The sequence below is a fragment of the Canis aureus genome, chromosome 8 (assembly GCF_053574225.1).
Source record: "Canis aureus isolate CA01 chromosome 8, VMU_Caureus_v.1.0, whole genome shotgun sequence".
In the NCBI taxonomy this organism is placed as follows: domain Eukaryota; kingdom Metazoa; phylum Chordata; class Mammalia; order Carnivora; family Canidae; genus Canis; species Canis aureus.
Genome location: NC_135618.1, coordinates 68,975,872 through 68,996,909, shown reverse-complemented (window position 1 = coordinate 68,996,909; position 21,038 = coordinate 68,975,872). Strand labels below are relative to the sequence as shown.

Genomic DNA, 21,038 nt, shown 5'->3' with positions numbered 1-21,038 from the left:
CGCCGGAAGGCAAAAGACCCCTTCAGGGACAAGGATTGACTCCGTCACAACAGAGATATCACACCACACGATTTCGACGCAAAACGGATCAAAATTAATGCTTTGCTTTCCGAAAAGGCGCAAGACATCCCCCCCGGGACTGACAGAGGTGGTACCGGCGTAGGGGAGGGGAGGGAGGGTAGGAAAAAAAAAAAAAAAAAAAAAAAACCGCTCGCTGGTCACGTGACCTACCCTCCCGGATTGGGCGGCTCCAGACGGGGTTCGGGAGCTCGACGCCCCAGTTCTGGGTTCGGCACGCCCCTGCCCCAGTGAGACCACGCCCCTCCACCGGCCTGGGACTGAGCCCGGCAGATGGAGACCCGCACGGGACCCGGCCGGCGACTCTGACGCGGCCGAGGGGGAGAGCTGCTCTTCTGAGAGCCCCCGAGGAATGATGCGGGCCCCTGAACCTGGGAACGGTGAGAAGTGTCGTGCCCGGGAAGTTCCCCGGCGTTGCCCGCTGGGCTTTTGTGAAACTCCACGGGGCTGCGTGACACTGTGATAACTCATATTTATTGAGTTCCATACTTAATCTAATCCTCACGACAGTGTTGTGCGTTTCAGGACTAGCATTGTCCCCATTTTGTTGCAGTGGAAGCAGACTCCTAGGACTCCAGAGTTGAGATACGAACGAGGCAGCCTTAGCGACTTAACTGTGCACTCATATCAGTACACTAGCCTCTTGAGGAACGCTCCCGAGCACCATCCCTGTAAAGGAATGAGAATGTAAGCCCAGGCCTTAGCTTCCACATCTGTAAAATGAGTGTTGACTGTCGCCTGCCCTGCAAGTCACATTGGATTGTGAAAATGCTTTGGAAGCAAAGCATTTTCAAAGTTCACCTCAATGAAGAGTCTTCACTGAGTCCTCATTGAATTTAAAAGTGAAAGTATCAAAACTGACTTCTTGTGGCCTCCATTAAAGACACTGGAAGAAGCTTTCAAAGCACAATATTTTTAAGAATGTAAGAAAACAGTCACATTCTTCTTTATGCACAAATCCCGTTGATGTGCACTTACTAATTCAATGATATATTTGTAGGAGGTGATAGATGTCAGTTAGGCATTAGAATTTGGAAGGGACCTTAATGGATAATTCACTTCAATTTCCTGTCAATCTACAGATGGGCAAAGTGACTTCCCAAAAGTCACTTAGAAAACTGGCAGCTTAGGACTAGAACCCAATTTTATTAATCTCCGTAGGGCATCTGACACTGCTTCCTCTCACTTTTGGCTTCACTTTTCCTCTCACTTTTGGCAAATACGCTTCTTTGTCTTGACACATTCACCAAATATTCAGTCTCTGATGCATGAGGCACTGTCCTAGGCCTTGAGGATACAACCATGAATGGGTGCATACTTCCTCTGCCTACAGAGAGTTTACACTGTACAGAGGAGACAGATGGTAGATGATCATTGAAATGACCATTGGTGCTGGTGGCTTGAAATGTGACATTTGCTAAAAGCAGAACATTTGGGAGGGGAACACATTTGGGGAGGAAGATCAAAAATTTTTAAATTGAGGACATGTTAGGTTTGTAGCGCCTCAGAGAAGTGCAAAGAAGAATGTTCAGAAAGTGGCTGTCAAACCAGGTCTGGGGCTCCACAGAAGAGCAGGAGTTGGAATAAAGCCTTGGGAATGAGTGGCGTTTTAGAGCAGATGAAGTCATAAAGAGACTCAGGGAAAAGACAAGATGGCCCAAGACCAAGCCCTGAGGAACTCCAACATTAGAGGTCAGGGAGAGGAGAACAAGCTGCCAAAGGAGAAGCCAGAGAGCTAACAGGAAAATCAGGAGAATATGGAGTTCTGGAGCCCAAAAGAAAAGAATGTTCCAACAAGGGAATGGTAAACTGTGTTGAATGCTGCAGAGAGATGAAGCAAGACAGGGCTGGGAAGTGTGCATGAGATTAACGAGGAAGCCAGTGGTGACTTTGTCAAGAGCACTTGCAGTGAATGCAAGTTTGCTTGCAGTGGGCTGAGGGTAAGTAAAAAAATGAGGCAATGGGGACAACCAAAGTGGCCAAAACTCTGGGAATCTTGATTTGGAGGAGGTAGGGGATAGAAAGGTGGGGCTACATATGATGAGAGGAGAATTTGAAATCAAGGTATTTGGGTTTTGATAGGAGCTACTGGAGCTTGTTTAGATGGTAATGGGAAGGATGGGAGTTGGGGGAGGTGAAGGATACAGAGGTAGGGGATGGCCAATGGATGACCGATTTCTCTGAGAAGGCAGGATCCCTGGAGAACATGTGGAGAACCTGGCTCCCATGGGTCATGGGATATACTTCCTCCTCCTTCTGACTCTTCTTTCTCAGACTTCTCCTTGGTCCTCCCTTTCTCTTCCAGGCATCTGTAAACATTGTTTCTCCCAGGATCCCAGCTTCAGCCTCTTTTTCTCACTGGTCACTTCCTCCATTACTGTGACTATCCCCTAATTGCCCATATCTTTCAAATCTCCATGTCCAGCCCAGATGTCTCCCCCCAGGTGTAGACTTGGTGTATGTCCAACCACAGCCTGAATATCTTCATCTGGATGCTCGCAGAAGAGCTGATTGTTTTGTTTTGTTTTTTAAAGATTTTATTTTTTTATTTTTATTTACTCATGAGAGGCACAGAGAGAGAGAGAGAGGCAGAGACACAGGCAGAGGGAGAAGCAGGCTCCACGCAGAGAGCCTGATGAGGGACTCAATCCCCGGGTCTCCAGGATCATGTCCCCAGCTGAAGGCGGCGCTAAACCGCTGGGCCACCGGGGCTGCCCCAAGAGCTGATTGTTAAAACATTTATTATGCACCACTGATCACAGACATGTCACATTCAACACATTCAAAACTAAATTAATCCTCTTCTACCCCACCCCACCCTGCCTAACCTTACCCTTTCCCTGAATCTCTTGGCCCAGTTAACAGCATTGCCATCCATCCAGGGGCTTCTTGTGCCTTCATTCCCCATATCCAAAGATGGTCAGCTAATTAGGGTATAGGCCAAGCTACTATAACAAAGAGTCCCACAAATTCAATGGCTTAAGAGACAAATTTAAAACATCCTCTAGGACTGTGGGGGCATCTCTGCCATCCTCAACACCTAGCTTCCATCTCTCTGTATAGTGTGGCCCAAGCAGCTTTCCACAATCATACCTGAATTTCATCCATTGGGAAGGGGGATGGGGTGGAAAGCACAAGTTCTTTCTTGTTTAAGGACAACAATAACTTCCTTTTTTTTTTTTTTTTTTTTTTTTACAACAATAACTTCTGCTCAGAGGTTGGCCAGTTGCAAAAAATGGCTGGGGAAATGTAGTCTCTAGCCATATGCCCAGCTAAAATGTTATTAATAAAGAAAGAAGGGAGATAACCATTGATGTAAGACTAGCAATCTGTGTCACTGGCGGATACATCCTGTCAATGCTACCTCTTGTATTGCTTAAATCCATCCCTTCTACCATATGCTAAATGCTGTTACCCTAGCCCTAGTCTATATTCTGGCCTCTAAGATAGTTCCTCTCTATTCATCTACCAAACAGCTTCCAGACATATCTTTCTGAAATGCAAATTAGATCATATAACTGTTGTTCAAAATGATGTAAGAGTTCCCCATTGGTTCCGTGAGAAGGGCCACACTTCAAGATGCACAGTCTGGGTCTTGTCCCCTCTTTGAATGCCTTCCACTCCCCCAGTCCAATCCTACTTCCTTGTCATCTGGGAAAATTCAGTTCAGTTTAGTTTAAATACTGCCTCCCTGACCACACTGTTGTTTGTGCCCCACTGCAATGTTGGCTCCATTCCTACTGCGGCCTTTACTGGACTGTTTATTTCTGGGCACTTGCCACCTTCACTAGAGAGGGGCTCCCTGTGAAGCCAAGACACTTGATGTATCTGGCAGGGAACTGGGGAAGAGCCAACCACGGAAGGAACAGACCCTCACAAGATGCCAAATCATTTCCAAGGTGTGGGGGGCAGAGGGTCCTGGCCCTACCACCTTCAACATCATTACCAGATGTTCAGGTTTGGCCAACCTAGTGTAGGCTGAAATGTGTGAACCTCCAGGTGATTTTCTTAAATTAATGATTTAACCCTCCATCTTCTAGGATAGACATTCAACCCTAGGAGAGTCATATCAAGTTGGGTTTTTTTTTTTTTTTTTTGGTTTTTTGGGGGTAGATTTTATTTATTTATTTATTTACTTATTTATTTGTTTGTTTGTTTTTAAGATTCCATTTATTTATTGATGATAGACACACAGAGAGGCAGAGACACAGGCAGAGGGAGAAGCAGGTTCCATGCAGGAAGCCCGACGTAGGACTCGATCCCGAGACTTGGGGATCAACCCCTGAGCCAAAGGCAGATCCTCAACCGCTGAGCCACCCAGGCACCCCTATTTATTTATTTGACAGAGAGAGAGAGCATGCACAAGTAAGGAGAGTGGCAGGCAGAGGGAGAGGGAGAAGCAGACTTCGTGCCAAGCAGGGAGCCCGACGTGAGGCTCAAACTCAGGACCCTGGGATCATGACCCGAGCCAAAGGCAGATGCCCACCCGACAGAGCCACTCAGGTGCCCCGAGTTACATCAAGTTTTATGAGCCATTTTATTCCTAATGTCCATCAGGTATCTAGAAAACATTTATGAAAAGAGTAGAAGCAAGGCAACATTTTCTCCAGAGAATACTTTTCACAGGCCACAGCTGAAATCTCAGCTGTGTCATTTACCAGCTGAGTGACCTTGGGCAAGTCACTTAATCTCTCCATGTCTGTTTCCCCTACAAAATGTGGATAATAATCAGATCATTATAAGGACTAGAGTACTTAACATTTGTAAATCACTTAAAATGCTTTACATCTAGGCACTGGATGTTTTGTGTTTGCTAAATAAAAATAGGATTTAGTTATGAACAAGTTGGTCTTTGGCTACTTTTCCACTGTCATTTCCCCCTGACTCTGATCTCTGCCAGCAGCTCTTGTGCAACTCTCTTTCAAGACTAAGCTCCTAACTCCACATATGCCTGAAATGATCATGTCTCTAGAACTTTGCATGTGCTATTCTTTGTGTGAAAGACCTTTCCTACCTTGTTCACCAGTGAACTATTCATCCTTCACAATTCAGCTCAAACTTCACTTCTAGAAGCCTTCCTGGACTCCTGGAGACAGGCGGCCCCTCCTTCCTCTGGGCCCCCATTTCTTGCCACTTTCGTGCATGCCTAAGCTCCCCACTACAGCAAAACCCCTTGAGGGCAAGAATATATCTTATCCATCTCAGTATTCCCATGTCTTGCACAAAGACGTTTGCTGAATCAACGAATGGATAGTGAAATATATTAATAACCTTTTACCTTACATAATACAATAGAATCATAATACAAAAGAATGACAAATGAAAATTGGCCACAGTTGACTGGAAGGTAAATCAAGTCCAGTCGTGTAGTCAGCCAGCTATAGAGGAAAAACCATGAGAGGAAAATTCAGTTCTCATTACAGTATTACAGATTTCTAATTTATGAATAATAATAGTAAAGCCTCAAAAACTCCCCAAGAACATTCTTAGGGCCAGTGTTTACTGAATAGTTCCTGTGTGCCCAGCTCTTAGCCAGGCACTTGATTCTGGCATCAGATTGAGTCCTCACTACCAGCCGTCCTACAGATAGGGACAATGAATCTTGGACTGGGACACAGAAGTGTTGTGAAATAAGGTCATTTCTAAACTGGCTGATGAGAAATGTGAGTTCTAGTCCTGGCTCTGCCAAGAGTGGGTTGTCTGACCCAAGACAGGGACCTGCCTCCATCTGGGGAAACCTCTGTAAAATTGAGGTGCTAGGGGATCCCTGGGTGGTTCAGTGGTTTGGCACTTGCCTTCAGCCTGGGGCGTGATCCTGGAGTCCCAGGATCGAGTCCCACATCGGGCTCCCTGCATGGAGCCTGCTTCTCCCTCTGCCTGTGTCTCTGCCTCCCTCTCTCTGTGTCTCTCAGGAATAAGTAAATAAAATCTTTAAAAAAATAAATTGAGGGGCTGGATCTATGATCAATAATATTTCTCCTGACTTGAGGCAGTCTCTGGACTGGGTTAAGAGAGGGAACTGACAAGGTGAATTTGTAGGGGAAGTGAAGCAACTTCATTAAATGTCAACAAAAGGAGAGGTACAGGCCACGAATAGAATCACTTTCTACTCCAGTGTTCCTGTAATCCTCACCTCAGCAACAACAATAATAATAACAGTAATAACAATTTTGTAAGATAAATGCAGGTGTCAAGAGGTCAAGGGACTCATCCAGTCATCTAGGTCTCAATTTATAGAGGCCAATGACTAACTCACTCAGAAATATTTCAGTTTCCCAGCACTGAGTCAGCTCTCTCCCCTACAGCTCACCTCTCCCACTTAAGCCTGGATGCCTCCAGTCTGAGGTTCTAGGCCTGGACTCCCAAACAACATTGGGCATGTGAAATGCCACTCTTGCCAGTGGGTGATCAATAAGCCACCTTAGTCTCTTTCAGAGCGGGCATCTGGTGAGCAGAGAAACTTCTGGGGCATTGGTTGTCACAAGGTATCCTCTTCCTGTGCCATCCATGGTCTTTTTTTCCCTTCCCTTTCCCTTTCCCTTTCCTCTTCTTTTTCTTTCTTTCTTTCCTTTTCTTTCGTGTGTGTGCCAAAACCCGCTATCCATGGTTTTAATGCTTCCCTCACACTCAGCAAATAGGTAAGAGTGCCCTCAAAACAAACATTCACATGCATATACAGACATGCATATGCACATGCACACATCCTGACACGCATAAACGCATACATATAGGCACACATCTACACACATGCTCACATAAGAGTCTCTCAGCTAAGCCAAGCTGTCGGAGCTGCTCCTTCACCTTTGCTATTAAAATTGCTGTGGAGGTGGTGTCAGGCCAGGAAAACAGCTGGGGAGAGATAGATGGGGAAAGGGAGCTGAAGATGGGTTAGCTGAGCACGGGTACACGTGTATATGTATAGGGCCCAGGCACCGGGGACGGGAGAGGAAAAGGGGGCACTAGAAAGACAAGGATAGAAAGAAACAGGGAGAAGATGGAGACACGCCCCCTCCTGTACCTCTCTCCTCCTTCCCTTCTTCCTTTCCCTCCTTCGCCCGGTGATTTCATTCAGACTTGGGTATGGCAGAACCTTGATCAGGAGCCAGAGAATGGACGACTCTCCAGGACTATGGTGCCCTTTTCTCGACCCCATTTAAAAAAAGTAAGAGAGCAGGGGCCCCGTGAGACGTCCTGAGGCGTCCTGGTCTCCAAATGGACAAGGTTTCCATCTCTTGTGTACGTCTGCTCTCTACCTGGCTATCTGTTAGAATCGATCTCGAAGTCCTTGCTATCCTCCCCACAATCTTAAAGTTGCGGTGTCTGCCCCTTTAAAGCAGCAGCCCCGGGTCCGGTTATTGTCTCGCCTTGCAGCCAATCCACGGCGTCATTGGGGGCGGGGGATCCGGCCTCCTGATTGGCTACTGAGCGCCCCGCCCCGCCCGGGATCCCGGGAGCTGTCCGGCCGCCTCGGTGCTGATCCCGTCGCCGCCCACGGGCCGTGAGCAGCGCTAAGAGGGCATTATGAGCGGGGGCGTCTACGGCGGAGGTGAGCTAGCCTCGGGCTTCAGGCTACCCAGCCTGCTGCGGCCTCACCGGCAGCCCTGCACCCCGAACCTGCGCGACCTAAGCTCTGGGCACCCTAGGGCCTGTCACCCCGGCGCTCGAACGGGTCCAGCCCTGGGTTTGGGTCCTGCGCCACTCCTACCTTGGTCCTCCCAGGTCGGTCGTTTGCGCGCACTGGGGTCACTCTCCACCATCCAACTCACCTCCTCCCGGCCCCCTGGCCCCTTCTTTCCCGGCAAGGAGAGTGGCCTGAATAAGGCCACTGGGCAAGAAGGGACTCTGGGGAGGCTTGATCCCCACTCCCAGGACCCCGGACTTCAGGCCGAGCTCCTACTTGCCCCGGCAAGCGTTGAAGGTGGCGAGACTGGCTCTGCCTTGACCTCCTCTCCGAGCTATCCAGGGGGAGAGAGTTTGGGAGAGGTCCCCTCACACACCTGTCTCCCCACACAGATGAGGTGGGGGCGCTGGTCTTTGACATTGGCTCCTTCTCAGTCCGCGCTGGGTACGCTGGGGAGGACTGCCCCAAGGTGAGCCTTCCAGCCCCATCCCCAAGTCCTAGGGCCTCGGACTCCCCTCCAGGCTTCCCAGTGACCCAGGGTTCTCACAACACAGAGAGAAGCTCTGCAGAGCGGGAATGTGGGAGTAAACCCAGGGGCGGGCTGAGGGCCTTGCTATGGGTCTGGATAGGGGCAAGAGGTTGATCCCTCTTCCTGCCCATGCCCCCTCCAGGCTGACTTCCCCACCACGGTGGGGCTGCTGGCCGCGGAGGAGGGGGGCGGGCTGGAGCTGGAGGGGGAGAAAGAGAAGAAAGGGAAGATCTTCCACATCGACACCAACGCCCTGCATGTGCCTCGGGATGGAGCAGAGGTCATGTCGCCCCTCAAGAATGGCATGAGTAAGGAGCCCCCACCCACTGTCTCCCACCACAGACCAGGATCCCACTCACCACAACCCAGGACATATCACCCCACACTTACGGAGTCTATCTTGCAATTGCCCACATCCCAGGAATTCCCTCACAGCTTCCCACAGCTGACTGGTTCCCAGCCCAGGGGCCCAACAGATTCCCAGGAAGGGGGGATTTCTGCTAGAACTGATCTCACTTCCCCTCCCCTGGACTTGGCATCCCTCCTTCCTTTGCTTTCTGTCCCTGGACCCCGGCCGGCCCACCTTCATCTCTCCACGCTGGCCTCCTGGCTCCAGTTGAGGACTGGGAATGCTTCCGCGCCATCCTGGATCACACCTACAGTAAACACGTCAAGTCCGAGCCCAACCTGCATCCAGTGCTCATGTCTGAGGCCCCGGTAAGTGCCTCACCCAAACCCTAGTCCAGCCCCAGGTGCTCCCTACCTCCTTTCTGCCATTCACTTCTCCCTTCTTTTTTTTTTTTTTCACTTCTCCCTTCTGAAAGCATCTGCCATTGATCACTCCACTTAACTTTTCAGACTTTTCTTCCAACTCCACCATCTTCAAGCACTTTTTTTTTTTCCTCCCTGGTTTAGTCTTTATCCCTCTCCATCCTCCTGTTTTATCCATTCATATCTTTTGCCCATTCAGCCTTATCCACTGCTGTTTCTCCCCCTCCCCCCCACCAAAGTCCTTTTGGACTTTTTAACTTAAAATTTTTGTCAATGTTATATATGCACATAACCACTTTGCTTTAGAAAATATGTTAAAGAAAAAACGGCCATTCATATCCTCTTCCTTCCATTCCACTTTTCCAGAGGCAACTGCTTTTCATTTAGAGAAGTTTTGTCATATTATTCTATATCTCTAAATATCACATTCAAATGCTGCTTGTGGATTTTATAGTTTTAGGGATTTATTTCCCACTGTAGAAAATAAATATTGAGGGGTATCTGAGTGTCTCAGTCAGTTGAATGTTGGGACTCTTCATTTTGGCTCAGGCTGTGATCTTAGGGTCATGAGATTGAGCCCTGCATGGGGCTCCATGCTCCATGGGAATCTGCTTGAGATTCTCTCCCTCCCCCTCCCATTCCCCCTCCTTCTCCTTGTACACACTCTCCTCTAAAAAAAGAAAGAAAGAAAAAAAGAAACATTGAGCTCTCTTTCCTCCTCCAGCCCACACCACACACTTCCCTCATTCCTCACTTTTAAGTATAGTTGTATTTTAGATTTCTAAAAAAATTATTATTCAGTATTTACATTCTTGTGTTTATATATGGTAATCAAGCCTCAGGCAGGCAATAAACTCTGGTCACTTTTCCTTTCCTGCACAGCTCCTTTACATAGAACTGAAAATTGCACTGATTTTTATTTTGCTTAGCTTTCTATTTATTTAATGATATGACCCTAAGTTATTCATCTGCTATTATTTATCTGCTTATGTTATCTATATCCTTTCTCAAACATTAGCTCCATTAGATATTCTATCAATTTGGTCTTTTTGAAGAAATCTCTCCAAAAACCCACTAATTGCTCCACTTTGGACTTGTTGCCTTCTATACAAAAGACATAGCTATCATCCTGACATCTCCCTTCACCATCATCTTAGGGCATCCCCTCACGTCTCTCCCGTAATAGAAGTCCTGTTTCTTGAATCTCATTACTCCTTTTCTTGATGTACTCCCTTGTTTTCATAGAGCACATCCTCCAGTAACTGCCTTATAAAGGTCATGAGAGGTAAAAAATGTTAGGACCTTGCATGCCTGACCTTGATTGATAGCTTAGCTAGATATAACATCCCAGATTGGAAATCTTGAAGGTACTGGGATCCCTGGGTGGCGCAGCAGTTTGGCGCCTGCCTTTGGCCCAGGGCGCGATCCTGGAGACCCGGGATCGAGTCCCACATCGGGCTCCCGGTGCATGGAGCCTGCTTCTCCCTCTGCCTGTGTCTCTGCCTCTCTCTCTCTCTCTCTGTGACTATCATAAATAAATAAAAATTTAAAAAAAGTTTAAAAAAAAGGAAATCTTGAAGGTACTTTTCCATTGTCTTCCAGCATCTACTGTTGCCATCAAGAAAGCAGAGCTATCTAATTCCTGATCTTTCGGTATAATGTTTTTCTTTGTGAAAGCTTATAGAATTTGCACTTTGTCCTCAGTGTTATATAATTTTTCAATATCATATTGCTTAATTTTCATCCATTGCTTTAGACACTCAAATTGATATTCCTTCAATCTGGAAACCTATGTCTTCCAATTCTGTGAAGAAAAATCAGTCATTATTCAATTAAGTATTTTAAATTACTTATTTGATAATTTATTTCTCTCACTATTTATCTGTTCTCTCTTTTGGAAAATATTATTTGGATTTTGCACCTCCTGAACTGATCCTCTCCTTTTCTTATCTTTTTTCTTATGTTTTCCTTCTTTTCCTCTTTTCCTCTAATTTCCAAGATAATCCCTCAAATTTATTTTTCTTTTTAAAAAAATTTTTTTTAATTTATTTTTTTTTAATATTCATAAGGACCAACTTTATTGAAAGTAGATGCACAGAGAGAATGCAGCATAAAGAAGTGTTTCCAGGATCAAACCCTGGGTGATGCTTTTACATTTACTATAAAGAAGAGAACCTTCCAGTAGAGTAGCTACTTATTTTTGCTGAGGGTTCTCTGCTTTTCTGCATGCTCCACTATCTTCTCTTCCACGTAAAGACTCTTCTGCTTGCGCACAGCGTTCATGTACTTCCGGGCCTGGTTCTCAGAATCAGCCTTTTCCCCAAAGTTCAAGTATTCTTCCTCGGTGGTCGGCACCCAGAAGGGGTCGCTGGGAATGATCTCCCAGTGGCTGAACACCAGCTGCAGGCTGGCTATACCCCATTTAATTTAATTTAATTTAATTTAATTTAATTTAATTTAATTTATTCATCTGAGACGCAGAGAGAGAGGCAGAGACACAAGCAGAGGGAGAAGCAGGCTCCCTGCAGGGAGCCCAATGTGGGACTTGATCCCAGGACCCTGGGATCATGCCCTGAGCCAAGGCAGACACTCAACTGCTGAGCCACCCAGGTGTCCCTCAACTTTATTTTCAACCCTTCTATTGGGTTTTTCATTTCTGCTCCTGTATTTTCAATTTCCTAGAGCTCTTTTTTGTTCCATGAATGTTACCTTTTAGAACATCCAATTCTTAATGGGTGCAATATCATCTATTATCTCACTCAGAATATGATTAGTTTTGTTTTTCCAAAGTTTTCATTTCCCTGCACAATCTCTGTTCTTCCAATTTTTTCCCCATGCCCTTTTTTTTCTTTTGGTGTTGGGAGGCCCTATGTCTTGCTTTTTAAAAAAGATTTATTCATGAGAGACACAGAAAGAGAGGCAGAGACATAGGCAAAGGGAGAAGCAGGCTCCCCAATGTGGGGCTTGATCCCAGGACCCCAGGATCATGACCTGAGCCAAAGGCAGATACTTAACAACTGAGCCACCCAAGTGCCCCTCTATCTCATTTTGAGGCTTTTCTCAGATTTCTGAGAAATCTTTGGTTGTCTGCCTGTGTTTGCAAGTGGTGGACTAAGATACTGATTGGAAGCTGTGTGGGACAGGGCACTCATTGACTGTGGTGATAGAGGATGTTGCTATATGATGACCTGCCTGGGATGATTGTTAGGCAGCCTCTGATAGTTGGCAGCTTTATTTTTTTATATAATAAATTTATTTTTTATTTTTTTATTGGTGTTCAATTTGCCAACATACAGAATAACACCCAGTGCTCATCCCGTCAATTACCCCCTCAGCGCCCATCACCCACTCACCCCCACCCACCCCTCCTCCCCTTCTACCACCCCTAGTTCGTTTCCCAGAGTTAGGAGTCTTTATAGTTGGCAGCTTTAGATCTCATGTAACCCACAGGGAAGAGTTGTACCCTACAGATAGGCCTAGCGACCCCCTTTTGGGGAGCCAAGTGAAGCAATAGGGCTGAGATTCTCACCATTTAATATACATGGAATCACTTTCTTCTCCTGTTTTTTTTTTTTTTTAAGATTTTATTTATTTATTCATGAGAGACACAGAGAGAGAGAAGCAGAGACACAGGCAGAGGGAGAAGCAGGCTCCATGCAAGGAGCCTGACGCGTGACTCGATCCCGGGTCTCCAAGATCATGCCCTGGGCTGAAGGCAGGCGCTAAACCGCTGAGCCACCCAGGGATCTCCGTCTTCTCCTGTTTTAAATATAGTGTCTTCTTTACTCCTGTGTCAAGTATCCCATCGGTCCAGAGACCCTCAGTTTTACTCTGTCTAGGGAATTAAACTTTCAGTCTTCTGTGGAGGCTGGAGTGAGTAATAACCCAGTGACATGGAACTGGGGAGAGAGTTTTGGGAGCTGTTACTTGAAGAACTTTAAATAATCTTATTTTAGCTTTCCCTTAACCTTACCTGCCAGAGGTACTCAAAACTACCAATTCCCAAACCCTCTGAGGATTCTGCAATTTCCTGGCTTTTTCCCACTACCAGCTTAGGAGTCAGTGTTGAATCTGTTAAGCCAGTTACCACTCAACTATCTTTCTTTTTTCTTTTTTTTTTTTAACTATCTGATTTTCAACCTTCAAAACTATGTTTCTGTTTTCTCCTTCCTTATTATTCCCAATCCTTGAGGGTATCTGTCTCTTCTTTTTTTGAGGTAAAATTCACATAACATAAAATTAACTTTTTTGATGTCAACAGTTCTATGCCATGAAACACATTCATAATGTTGTGTAGCCCTCATCTTTTTCTACCTCCCAACATTTTCATCAGCCCAAAAGAAAATATGTTTTCATTAACCAGTTTCTCCCTACTCTCCCTGCCCTTGGCAACCAACCATCAATTTGTTTTCTGTCTCAATCAATGTATCTATTCTGGATCTTTCTTATAAATGGTATCATACAACATGTGACCTCTCATGTCTGTATTCTTTCACTTAGCATAATAGTTTCAAGGTTCATCCATGCGGTAGCATATATCAGTATTTTATTCTGTTTCATGGTGAGTAACATTCCATTGCATGGATATACCACACCACAATTTGTTTTTCCAATTAATCCATTCATGGACTTCTGGGTTGTTTCCATCTGTGGCTATTGTGGATAGTGCTGCTATGAACAGTTGTGTATATGGATTTATTTCAGTACCTGTTTTCAGTTCTTTTGGATACATAAGTAGGAGTGGAATTGCTGGGTCATATGGTAATTCTATGTTTAACTTTTTGAGGAACTGCTGATTGTTTTCCACAGTGGCTGAACCATTTCAACTTCCCAATGGCAATGTACAAGTGTTTCAGTTTCTCTATATCCATTTTTTTCTTAATTATTATTAACACTCTAGTGGGTATGAAGTGGTATCTCGTGATTTCAAATTGCATATCCCTCATGGTGGCCAACAATGTTGAGCATCTTCTCGTGGGTGGTTGGCTTTTGTGGCTTTAGGTCTTTTGGGTTTTTTTTAGAGATTTATTTATTTATTTATTTTAGAGAGACAGAGCATGAGCAGGAGGAGGAAAAGGGGAAGGGAGAGAGAATCTCAAGCAGACTCTGAGCTGAGTGCAGAGCCTGATGAGGGGCTCAATCTCACAACCATGATATCACAACATGAGCCGAAACCAAGAGTCAGGCACTTAACCAACTGCACCACCCTGGTGCCCCCCTTTTTAGAGTAACCTCTATGCCCAAAATGGGGCTCAAACTCACAACTCCAAGATTAGGAGTTTCATGCTGTACTGACTGAGCCAGCCAGGTGCCATGGATTTATGTCTTTTTTAAATTGCCCCTTTATTATACTTTTCCTGGGATCTTGGAAGGGGATAAAACTGGATGTTTGTATTCAATCCACAATTTCTACTAGAAACCCTCTTCCCAGCTTTCATGCCTTTGAGATGACTTAAATGGGGAAGAGGGATAAACTGGAGGCTGATAGAATTATACGGTAAAGAACAGTGGGCCAGAAGTCAAGAGACTATAACTCTACCAAGCTCTACCAAGGGCTTTGTGTATGAACTTGGTCAAGTCACTCTCCCTCTCTGAGTTTGGTTTACTTCAGGGTTTGGATTATAATCTTTAAAATTCTTTGTACTTATCACATTCTAGAGTTATATGTGGATCTAGAGACCTGACCTCTGTCCCCAGTCCAAGTCTTCTGTGTGTGTGTGTGTGTGTGTGTGTCTGGGCCTCTCCTTTTTTGAATCCTCCCCTCCTGCACTTTCTCCCCAGTGGAACACACGGGCCAAGCGGGAGAAGCTGACAGAGCTGATGTTCGAGCAATACAACATTCCTGCCTTCTTCTTATGCAAGACAGCTGTACTTACTGCGTATCCTCTGGCTTGAGCTGCTCTGGCTGGGTGGAGGGCCAGGGTGGGGTTTATGTGGTGTGTCAAGCTGGAGGCTGGACCTGATTCTGTGGAGATTAGTGTCCTGGATGGGCAGACACCCACCCTGTGCTCCATTAGTGCAGAGGGGCCCCTGTACACTAAATGCCTTTGACCCTGGGGTGGCCAGATCAGCAGTTCTTTCCTATTCCTTGGATAAGACTTAACAGAGAGAGAGACAAGAGGGAGGAAAGGAGGGAGAGTTGGACCATAGACAGCAGGGGCTGCAACTGGAGAGAACAAGGAAGAATATATAACAATCAGCATTCATTTTTTTAAGGATCTACTTTATGTTGACCCCTGTGCTAGGCACTGGGGCAATATGGCCCCTCATTTCAAGGAGCCCACAGAACACTGAACCAAGATTAAAGAGAAACTGGGAGCTCAGAAGAAAGAAAAAGAGGGAAAAGTTGTGATTCAGACAGGGAAGAAGTGACAGGAGTCTCAGGAACCTTTGTCCTGTGATGGGTCATAAACCAGAATGAGAGATTTGCAGAGTGTGAATGGACTGGACCAGGAGATCAGAGAGTGACCAGGGCAGACCTGAGTCCCAGTCCCTTCACTTGCTGCTGCTGTCTCTTTGACCTACCCGTCCCACACCAGCTTTGCAAACGGACGTTCCACGGGCCTAGTGCTGGACAGTGGGGCCACCCATACCACCGCCATCCCAGTACATGATGGCTACGTCCTACAGCAAGGTGGGGCCTCAACAGGGGTCGGGGACTCCTTGGGGAGGACCTGGCCCTGACACCCCCTCCCTTTCCAGGCATTGTCAAGTCGCCCCTAGCAGGGGACTTCATCTCCATGCAGTGCCGGGAGCTCTTCCAGGAAATGGCCATTGACATCATTCCACCTTACATGATTGCTGCCAAGGTGGTGTCTTTGGGGAGCCTGGGGCACTTACCCTATGACAGTTGACCCACTGACCCACTAGATATCAGAGAGAGGAGTGTCAGAGCCCCCAGAGGACCCTGAGTCCAGTTCCTTAAGTTATAATCAAAGCATCAGAGATTGGACAGGCTGAAGGACATGGCCAAGGTCATACAGCTAGCTGGTAACAGGAGGTATGAGGGCCAGTGCGGCAGACCCAGGTTCAAGGTCTGCCTCTGCCATGTAAGAGCTGTGTGACCTAGAGCAGATCAAAGCTTTCCGAACCTCAGTTCCTTCCCCTGTGAAGTGGAATTACAGCATATACGGCAGCTGTGAGTGTTGAGACACTGAAAGGGTCCGCCCTGGACCCCCACATGGAATGTGGCTCAGGAAAGGCTACTTCTTTAAGGTTCTCGTCTCCCACTGTATCCCCCATGCCCTCAGCTTTCTCCAGCCTAGGCCTTTCAGATCAGCTGTACCTGTTGCATGAGTGGCAAACATGGGGACAGGCTCTCCCCATTCTCTCTCCTTTGAGAGAGAAGGAGGAGGAACACCTTTTGTGGGCAGCAGAGCAAAGAACTCAGTGCCTGTTAGCTGCAGGAGCATGGGTGTGGTCAGGGTGGGCTGGGCAGGAGTGGAGTGGGAAGGATGCTCATAGGCTTTGTGCCCCCAGGAACCTGTACGGGAGGGCGCCCCTCCAAACTGGAAGAAGAAGGAGAAGCTCCCCCAGGTTTCCAAGTCCTGGCATAACTACATGTGCAATGTGAGGAGACGGTCCCCTGAAACAACCCCTATCCCTCCCAGCTCCTGCTCCCCTGCCATGAGTAGAGGGGAAGGGACAGAGAGGCCCTGCAGGGATGGCTTGGGGGTGCTGAGGAGGGACACCAGGCCTTCACCGCTCACCGTGTCCCTGGGTCCCCAGGAGGTGATCCAGGACTTCCAGGCCTCTGTGCTACAGGTCTCAGACTCTCCCTATGATGAGCAGTAAGTGGAGCCCATGGCTGAGGGATGGGACAGGGGGCAGGCCTGGGATTCAGAGGGTACCTCTGGTCCCCTGTGAGCACCCCCAGGCAGAGTCTCTTTTTCCTGGGCAGGGTGGCTGCGCAGATGCCCACGGTACACTATGAGATGCCCAATGGCTACAACACAGACTATGGTGCTGAACGGCTCCGCATTCCCGAGGGCCTGTTCGATCCCTCCAATGTCAAGGTTGGGTGGGTGGAGGGTATTGAGGTGGGGACTGGTTGGATTCCCTGGATGCCAACGTTGGGTGTGAGGGAGGCTGGGAAGGATCACTGGGGTCTGGGGAGAGAGGGCAGAGGCCCAAAACCCAGATCACCTTTCTTGGCAGGGCCTGTCGGGGAACACCATGTTGGGTGTGGGCCACGTGGTGACCACCAGCATAGGCATGTGTGACATCGACATTCGCCCGGTGAGGCCCAAGCCTGTGTCTGGGCCCAGGGGCCCAAAAGTAGTGGGGAGACAGGGAGGAGCTGTGCCCTGAAGGCACACTCCTCTCTGCACTCAGGGCTTGTATGGCAGTGTCATTGTCACCGGTGGAAATACCCTGCTCCAGGGCTTCACTGACAGGCTCAATCGGGAGCTTTCCCAGAAGACCCCACCGGTAGGAGCCCTCCCCCAACAGGGTCCTGGATTCCTGTCCTGGCTTAGCTCTCCAGGACCCAGTCCTTCCTCCTTCCTCAACAGCAAGTGTTCTGGCCACCAGAGCAGACCCCTCCCCCTGCGGCTTCCCAGTCTTCCCCACTTCTAGCCCTCTCCCTTCCCAGAACCCAGGTGTCTGCTTCCCCCAGCCCCTCTTTCCCCCCAGAGCATGCGGCTGAAGCTCATCGCCAGCAACAGCACCATGGAGCGCAAGTTCAGCCCCTGGATTGGGGGCTCCATCTTGGCCTCACTGGTGAGAGGAAGGGGCCTGGCCTCGCACTGACTGTGGGAACCAGGCAGACCCAGACATCCCATCCCCTTGTCCGCCTCCTTATTCATTCATTCAACAAACTTTTATTTTTGAGAAAGAGTAGGCTCCCAGAAGGGTGAATGCTCCATCAGGACAAATCAGGGAGCAGAAGGACAGGAAGCTGGAGAGATTAGTGGAAGTTGAGGCTATGGACGAGGCACCCACTATACTTAGCAGAAGAGAGACACTGGAAGTTTGGGGCAAAGAAGCAATGTGACAGTCACAGGCATGTTTGGGAAGACTATGTCCAGAATGAGTCTTTGGAGATCAGAGTATGAGCCAGACACAAGGGCACCTTGGGAAGAGGCTCTTTCCATTGTCCTAGAGTCACAGAGTGAAAGCAGTGAGGATGGGGTGGTGGGCAGGAGGCAGATAGAGGAGACAGGCAGGCTGGTTCTGGAGCAATAGGTGGTGAGTCCTCTCTGGACCTGCTGTGGGACACAGGCAAGATGCTGAGCAGGGAGCTGGAGATGCAAACTATATCTCATGGGTGTCAGCCACACAGACGGGACAATGGGACCATGACAGAGCAAGAAGGTCATCTCCTAGAGGGGCAGCCCCCAAGGAGACAGAAACAGGGGTCAGAAATACAGGAGGCTGACAGTGTGAATTCATCCATCCAGTTACTGTGGCCCCCCACCCTGGGTGCCTGACATGGTCCCTGCTTCAGGAGGCAGCACAGACCAGCTGCTGAGCCCATTAAGCAGGAAGTCACCTCAAAATATGCAAGTGTTCCTTGAAGGGAGGGCCTGATCTAGTTTCAGGGGCTCTAAGGAGCATTCAAGCTGAAGATGGAAGACTGAGTAAGAACCCTTGAGGCAAAGAAGGAGAGAGGATGCTTGGGCCATGGGGAGAGGCAGGGAGACCAAAGGCAATGGGCAGATGCTGTCAGACCCAAGTTTAAGAAGCTCAATGGGGCCACAGAGTGGAGAGTGGCTTGAACAGTGGCCTCCACTGTGACTGGAGTTTGACAGGGGAGTGGGTATCAGGCTGTAGAACTGGGAGCTCATGACACAATGTGGGCAGCATCTGGATGTGAAAAGTTAGAAGGAGTCTAGGATGATGCCCAGGATGCTAGCTCCTGGCAGCTGTGTCCAACAGGAATTTAATATGAGGAGCCACATATATAACTTGAAATTTTCTAGTAGGCATATTTTAAAAGAGCCCCAAGAATCTGGTGAAAGTTAAGCTTAAAAAATATATCTTATTTGGGTTGCCTGGCTGGCTCAGTCAGTAAAGCATATGACTCTTTTTTTTTTTTTTTTAAGATTTTATTTATTTGAGAGAGATAGCCAGGGAGAGAGCAGGAGCAGGGGGAGCAACAGAGGCAGAGGGGAACCTGATGTGGGGCTCCATCCCAGGACCCTGGGTTCATGACCCGAGCTGAAGGCAGATGCTTAACCAACTGAGCCACCCAGGCACTCCGAGTGTGTGACTCTTGATCTAGAGGTTGTGAGTTCGAGCCCCATGGTGGGTGTAGAGGTTACTTAAAAACGGAGTCAGCCAGATGCCCCTACTTAAAAATAAAATCTTAAAAAGAAAAGAACATACTTTATTTAATTCATTATATTCAAGATATTTCAATGTGTGATCAATATAAAAATGAGATGTTTTACATTCTCTTTCCTGGATTTAGTCTTCAGTATCCATTGTGTATTTTATAACTGTAGAGCACATCTCAATTTGACTAGCCATGGGATGCCTGGGTGGCTCACTGGTTAAGCATCTGCCTTCAGCTCAGGGCATGATCCTGGAGTCCTGGGATCGAGTCCCACATCAGGCTCCCTGCATGGAGCCTGCTTCTCCCTCTGCCTATGTCTCTGCCTCTCTCTCTCTCTCTCTCTAATAAATAAATAAAATCTTTTAAAAAAATTTTGGACTAGCCATATTTCAAGTGCCCAATAGCCACAGTGCTCAATAGCCACTACATTCACCAGCACTAGTATAGAAAATGAGAAAGGCCACTGAAGAAGGTTTGGGCCAGCTCTGGGGGAACTCAGTCACAGACATGCTGAATTTGAGGTCTTAAGAGACTCAGAAGGAGGTGTTTAAAGACAGTTGAGTATTTGGGTCTAGTGTTCAGTTCCAAGCATTGGCAATGGTAAATCGAGGGAGGAATAGGGTTTTGGAGCACAAGCAGAAGTCCCAGGAGTGGATGAGCTGGTTCGGGAAAGGAGAGAAACAGGGACAGTAGTAGCAGGGACACAGGCACTAGCTTTCAGGCAGAGATTGAGCAACCATCAAAGAGAAGGAAGAGTTTGGGACACCCAGCGCGATACCCTCGGGGGCAAGGCTCAGCGTGAGGGGTGGCCGGCAGAATGAAGAAAACTACATCCAGAAGTTAAGTGGTGCAGGAATGGTGAGGGTGAAGGAGATTCTTCTTGGGAATGCGGAGACTCCCTGATGGAGTGATAGGAGGAGGAATTGGGGGAGGGGAAGGGGGGCAGGTCGGCTGGCCTGAGGCTGTTAGCTCCCCTACTCAGCTCTAGCCCAGTGCGTGGCCCAGGGCAGACAGTGCAATAATTACTTGTTGAATGAATGAATCAACGTCAGGATTAAACGACAGGAGCAGGGGTATTCGCACGGAATATGAAAGAGGGCTGGGAAGCTTGGGGCGGTCGCTGCGGAAGGGATTGGGCTGGAGAGGCGGAGTCGGAGGGCGGGAGGAGGGTTTCCGAGGGGCTGGGCTTGCACTAGTGGAAGGTGCGGAGGTGCGTCCAGTTCCCCCGACCCTCCGCCCCGAGGCCGCGCTGATGGTGGCCTCTGTCGTCCCCCGTCCCCAGGGCACTTTCCAACAGATGTGGATCTCCAAGCAGGAATATGAGGAGGGAGGGAAGCAGTGCGTGGAGCGGAAGTGCCCCTGAGGGCGCCCCCTCAACACCCACACGCCCTCCCGCAGCGGTGGGGTAGAGGACGCCAAACCGGGGAGAGGGCTTCCCGGCTCGGCCTCAGCCAGCGCAGATCTAAGCCCCTACCCCCATGCCCTCGTCTCTTCCCCTGCCCTCTCGTCCGCTTAGATTGTGATGTTTCTGGGTTGAAAGAAGTAAAAATGTTTTAAGAAAAAAAGTTTGGCCTCCTTAGGTGGGTGGGCGGGAGTGGGGACGGGGGCCTGCGGGGAGGCGAGGGGAGGGCTACAGCTGCGTCCCCTGGTGATCCCACGGTGGACGCCGGGGCAAAGTCTGCGGGTGGGGGCAGAGCCCCAGGAGTCACGCAAGCCTCGGGTTTCAAAGGGGCCGGGACCTGGGGAGGGTCACGCAGCGA

At 48.3% G+C, this 21,038-nt stretch overlaps 1 protein-coding gene across 2 annotated transcripts; it reads left to right on the top strand.

The window, feature by feature from the left end:
- The first annotated feature begins 335 nt into the window (after positions 1 to 335).
- ACTL6B (actin like 6B) lies at positions 336 to 20,843 on the top strand. 2 transcript variants are annotated; one of them, XR_013385391.1, is made up of 15 exons: positions 336 to 2,018; positions 7,151 to 7,624; positions 8,092 to 8,168; positions 8,371 to 8,536; positions 8,845 to 8,945; positions 14,781 to 14,878; positions 15,539 to 15,633; positions 15,702 to 15,808; positions 16,479 to 16,568; positions 16,728 to 16,789; positions 16,900 to 17,014; positions 17,157 to 17,237; positions 17,334 to 17,429; positions 17,617 to 17,720; positions 20,561 to 20,843. XR_013385391.1 is itself a non-coding variant. In XM_077908042.1 (15 exons), the coding sequence occupies exons 2-15, from the start codon at positions 7,600 to 7,602 to the stop codon at positions 20,639 to 20,641; spliced, it is 1,281 nt and encodes a 426-aa protein (XP_077764168.1). In that variant the 5' UTR covers positions 342 to 2,018; positions 7,151 to 7,599; the 3' UTR covers positions 20,642 to 20,843. The 2 variants fall into 2 exon arrangements, 1 of the variants encoding a protein (XP_077764168.1); XM_077908042.1 differs by having other exon boundaries at positions 342 to 2,018; positions 17,634 to 17,720.
- The last annotated feature ends 195 nt before the right edge of the window (positions 20,844 to 21,038 follow it).

Excerpts from the sequence above, each read along its gene's own strand:
- ACTL6B (XM_077908042.1), top strand. The coding sequence starts at position 7,600 with ATGAGCGGGGGCGTCTACGGCGGAG. Across the intron at positions 8,946-14,780 it reads TGCTCATGTCTGAGGCCCCG|TGGAACACACGGGCCAAGCG; the intron begins GTAAGTGCCTCA and ends CTTTCTCCCCAG. Across the intron at positions 17,015-17,156 it reads TCGATCCCTCCAATGTCAAG|GGCCTGTCGGGGAACACCAT; the intron begins GTTGGGTGGGTG and ends CTTTCTTGGCAG.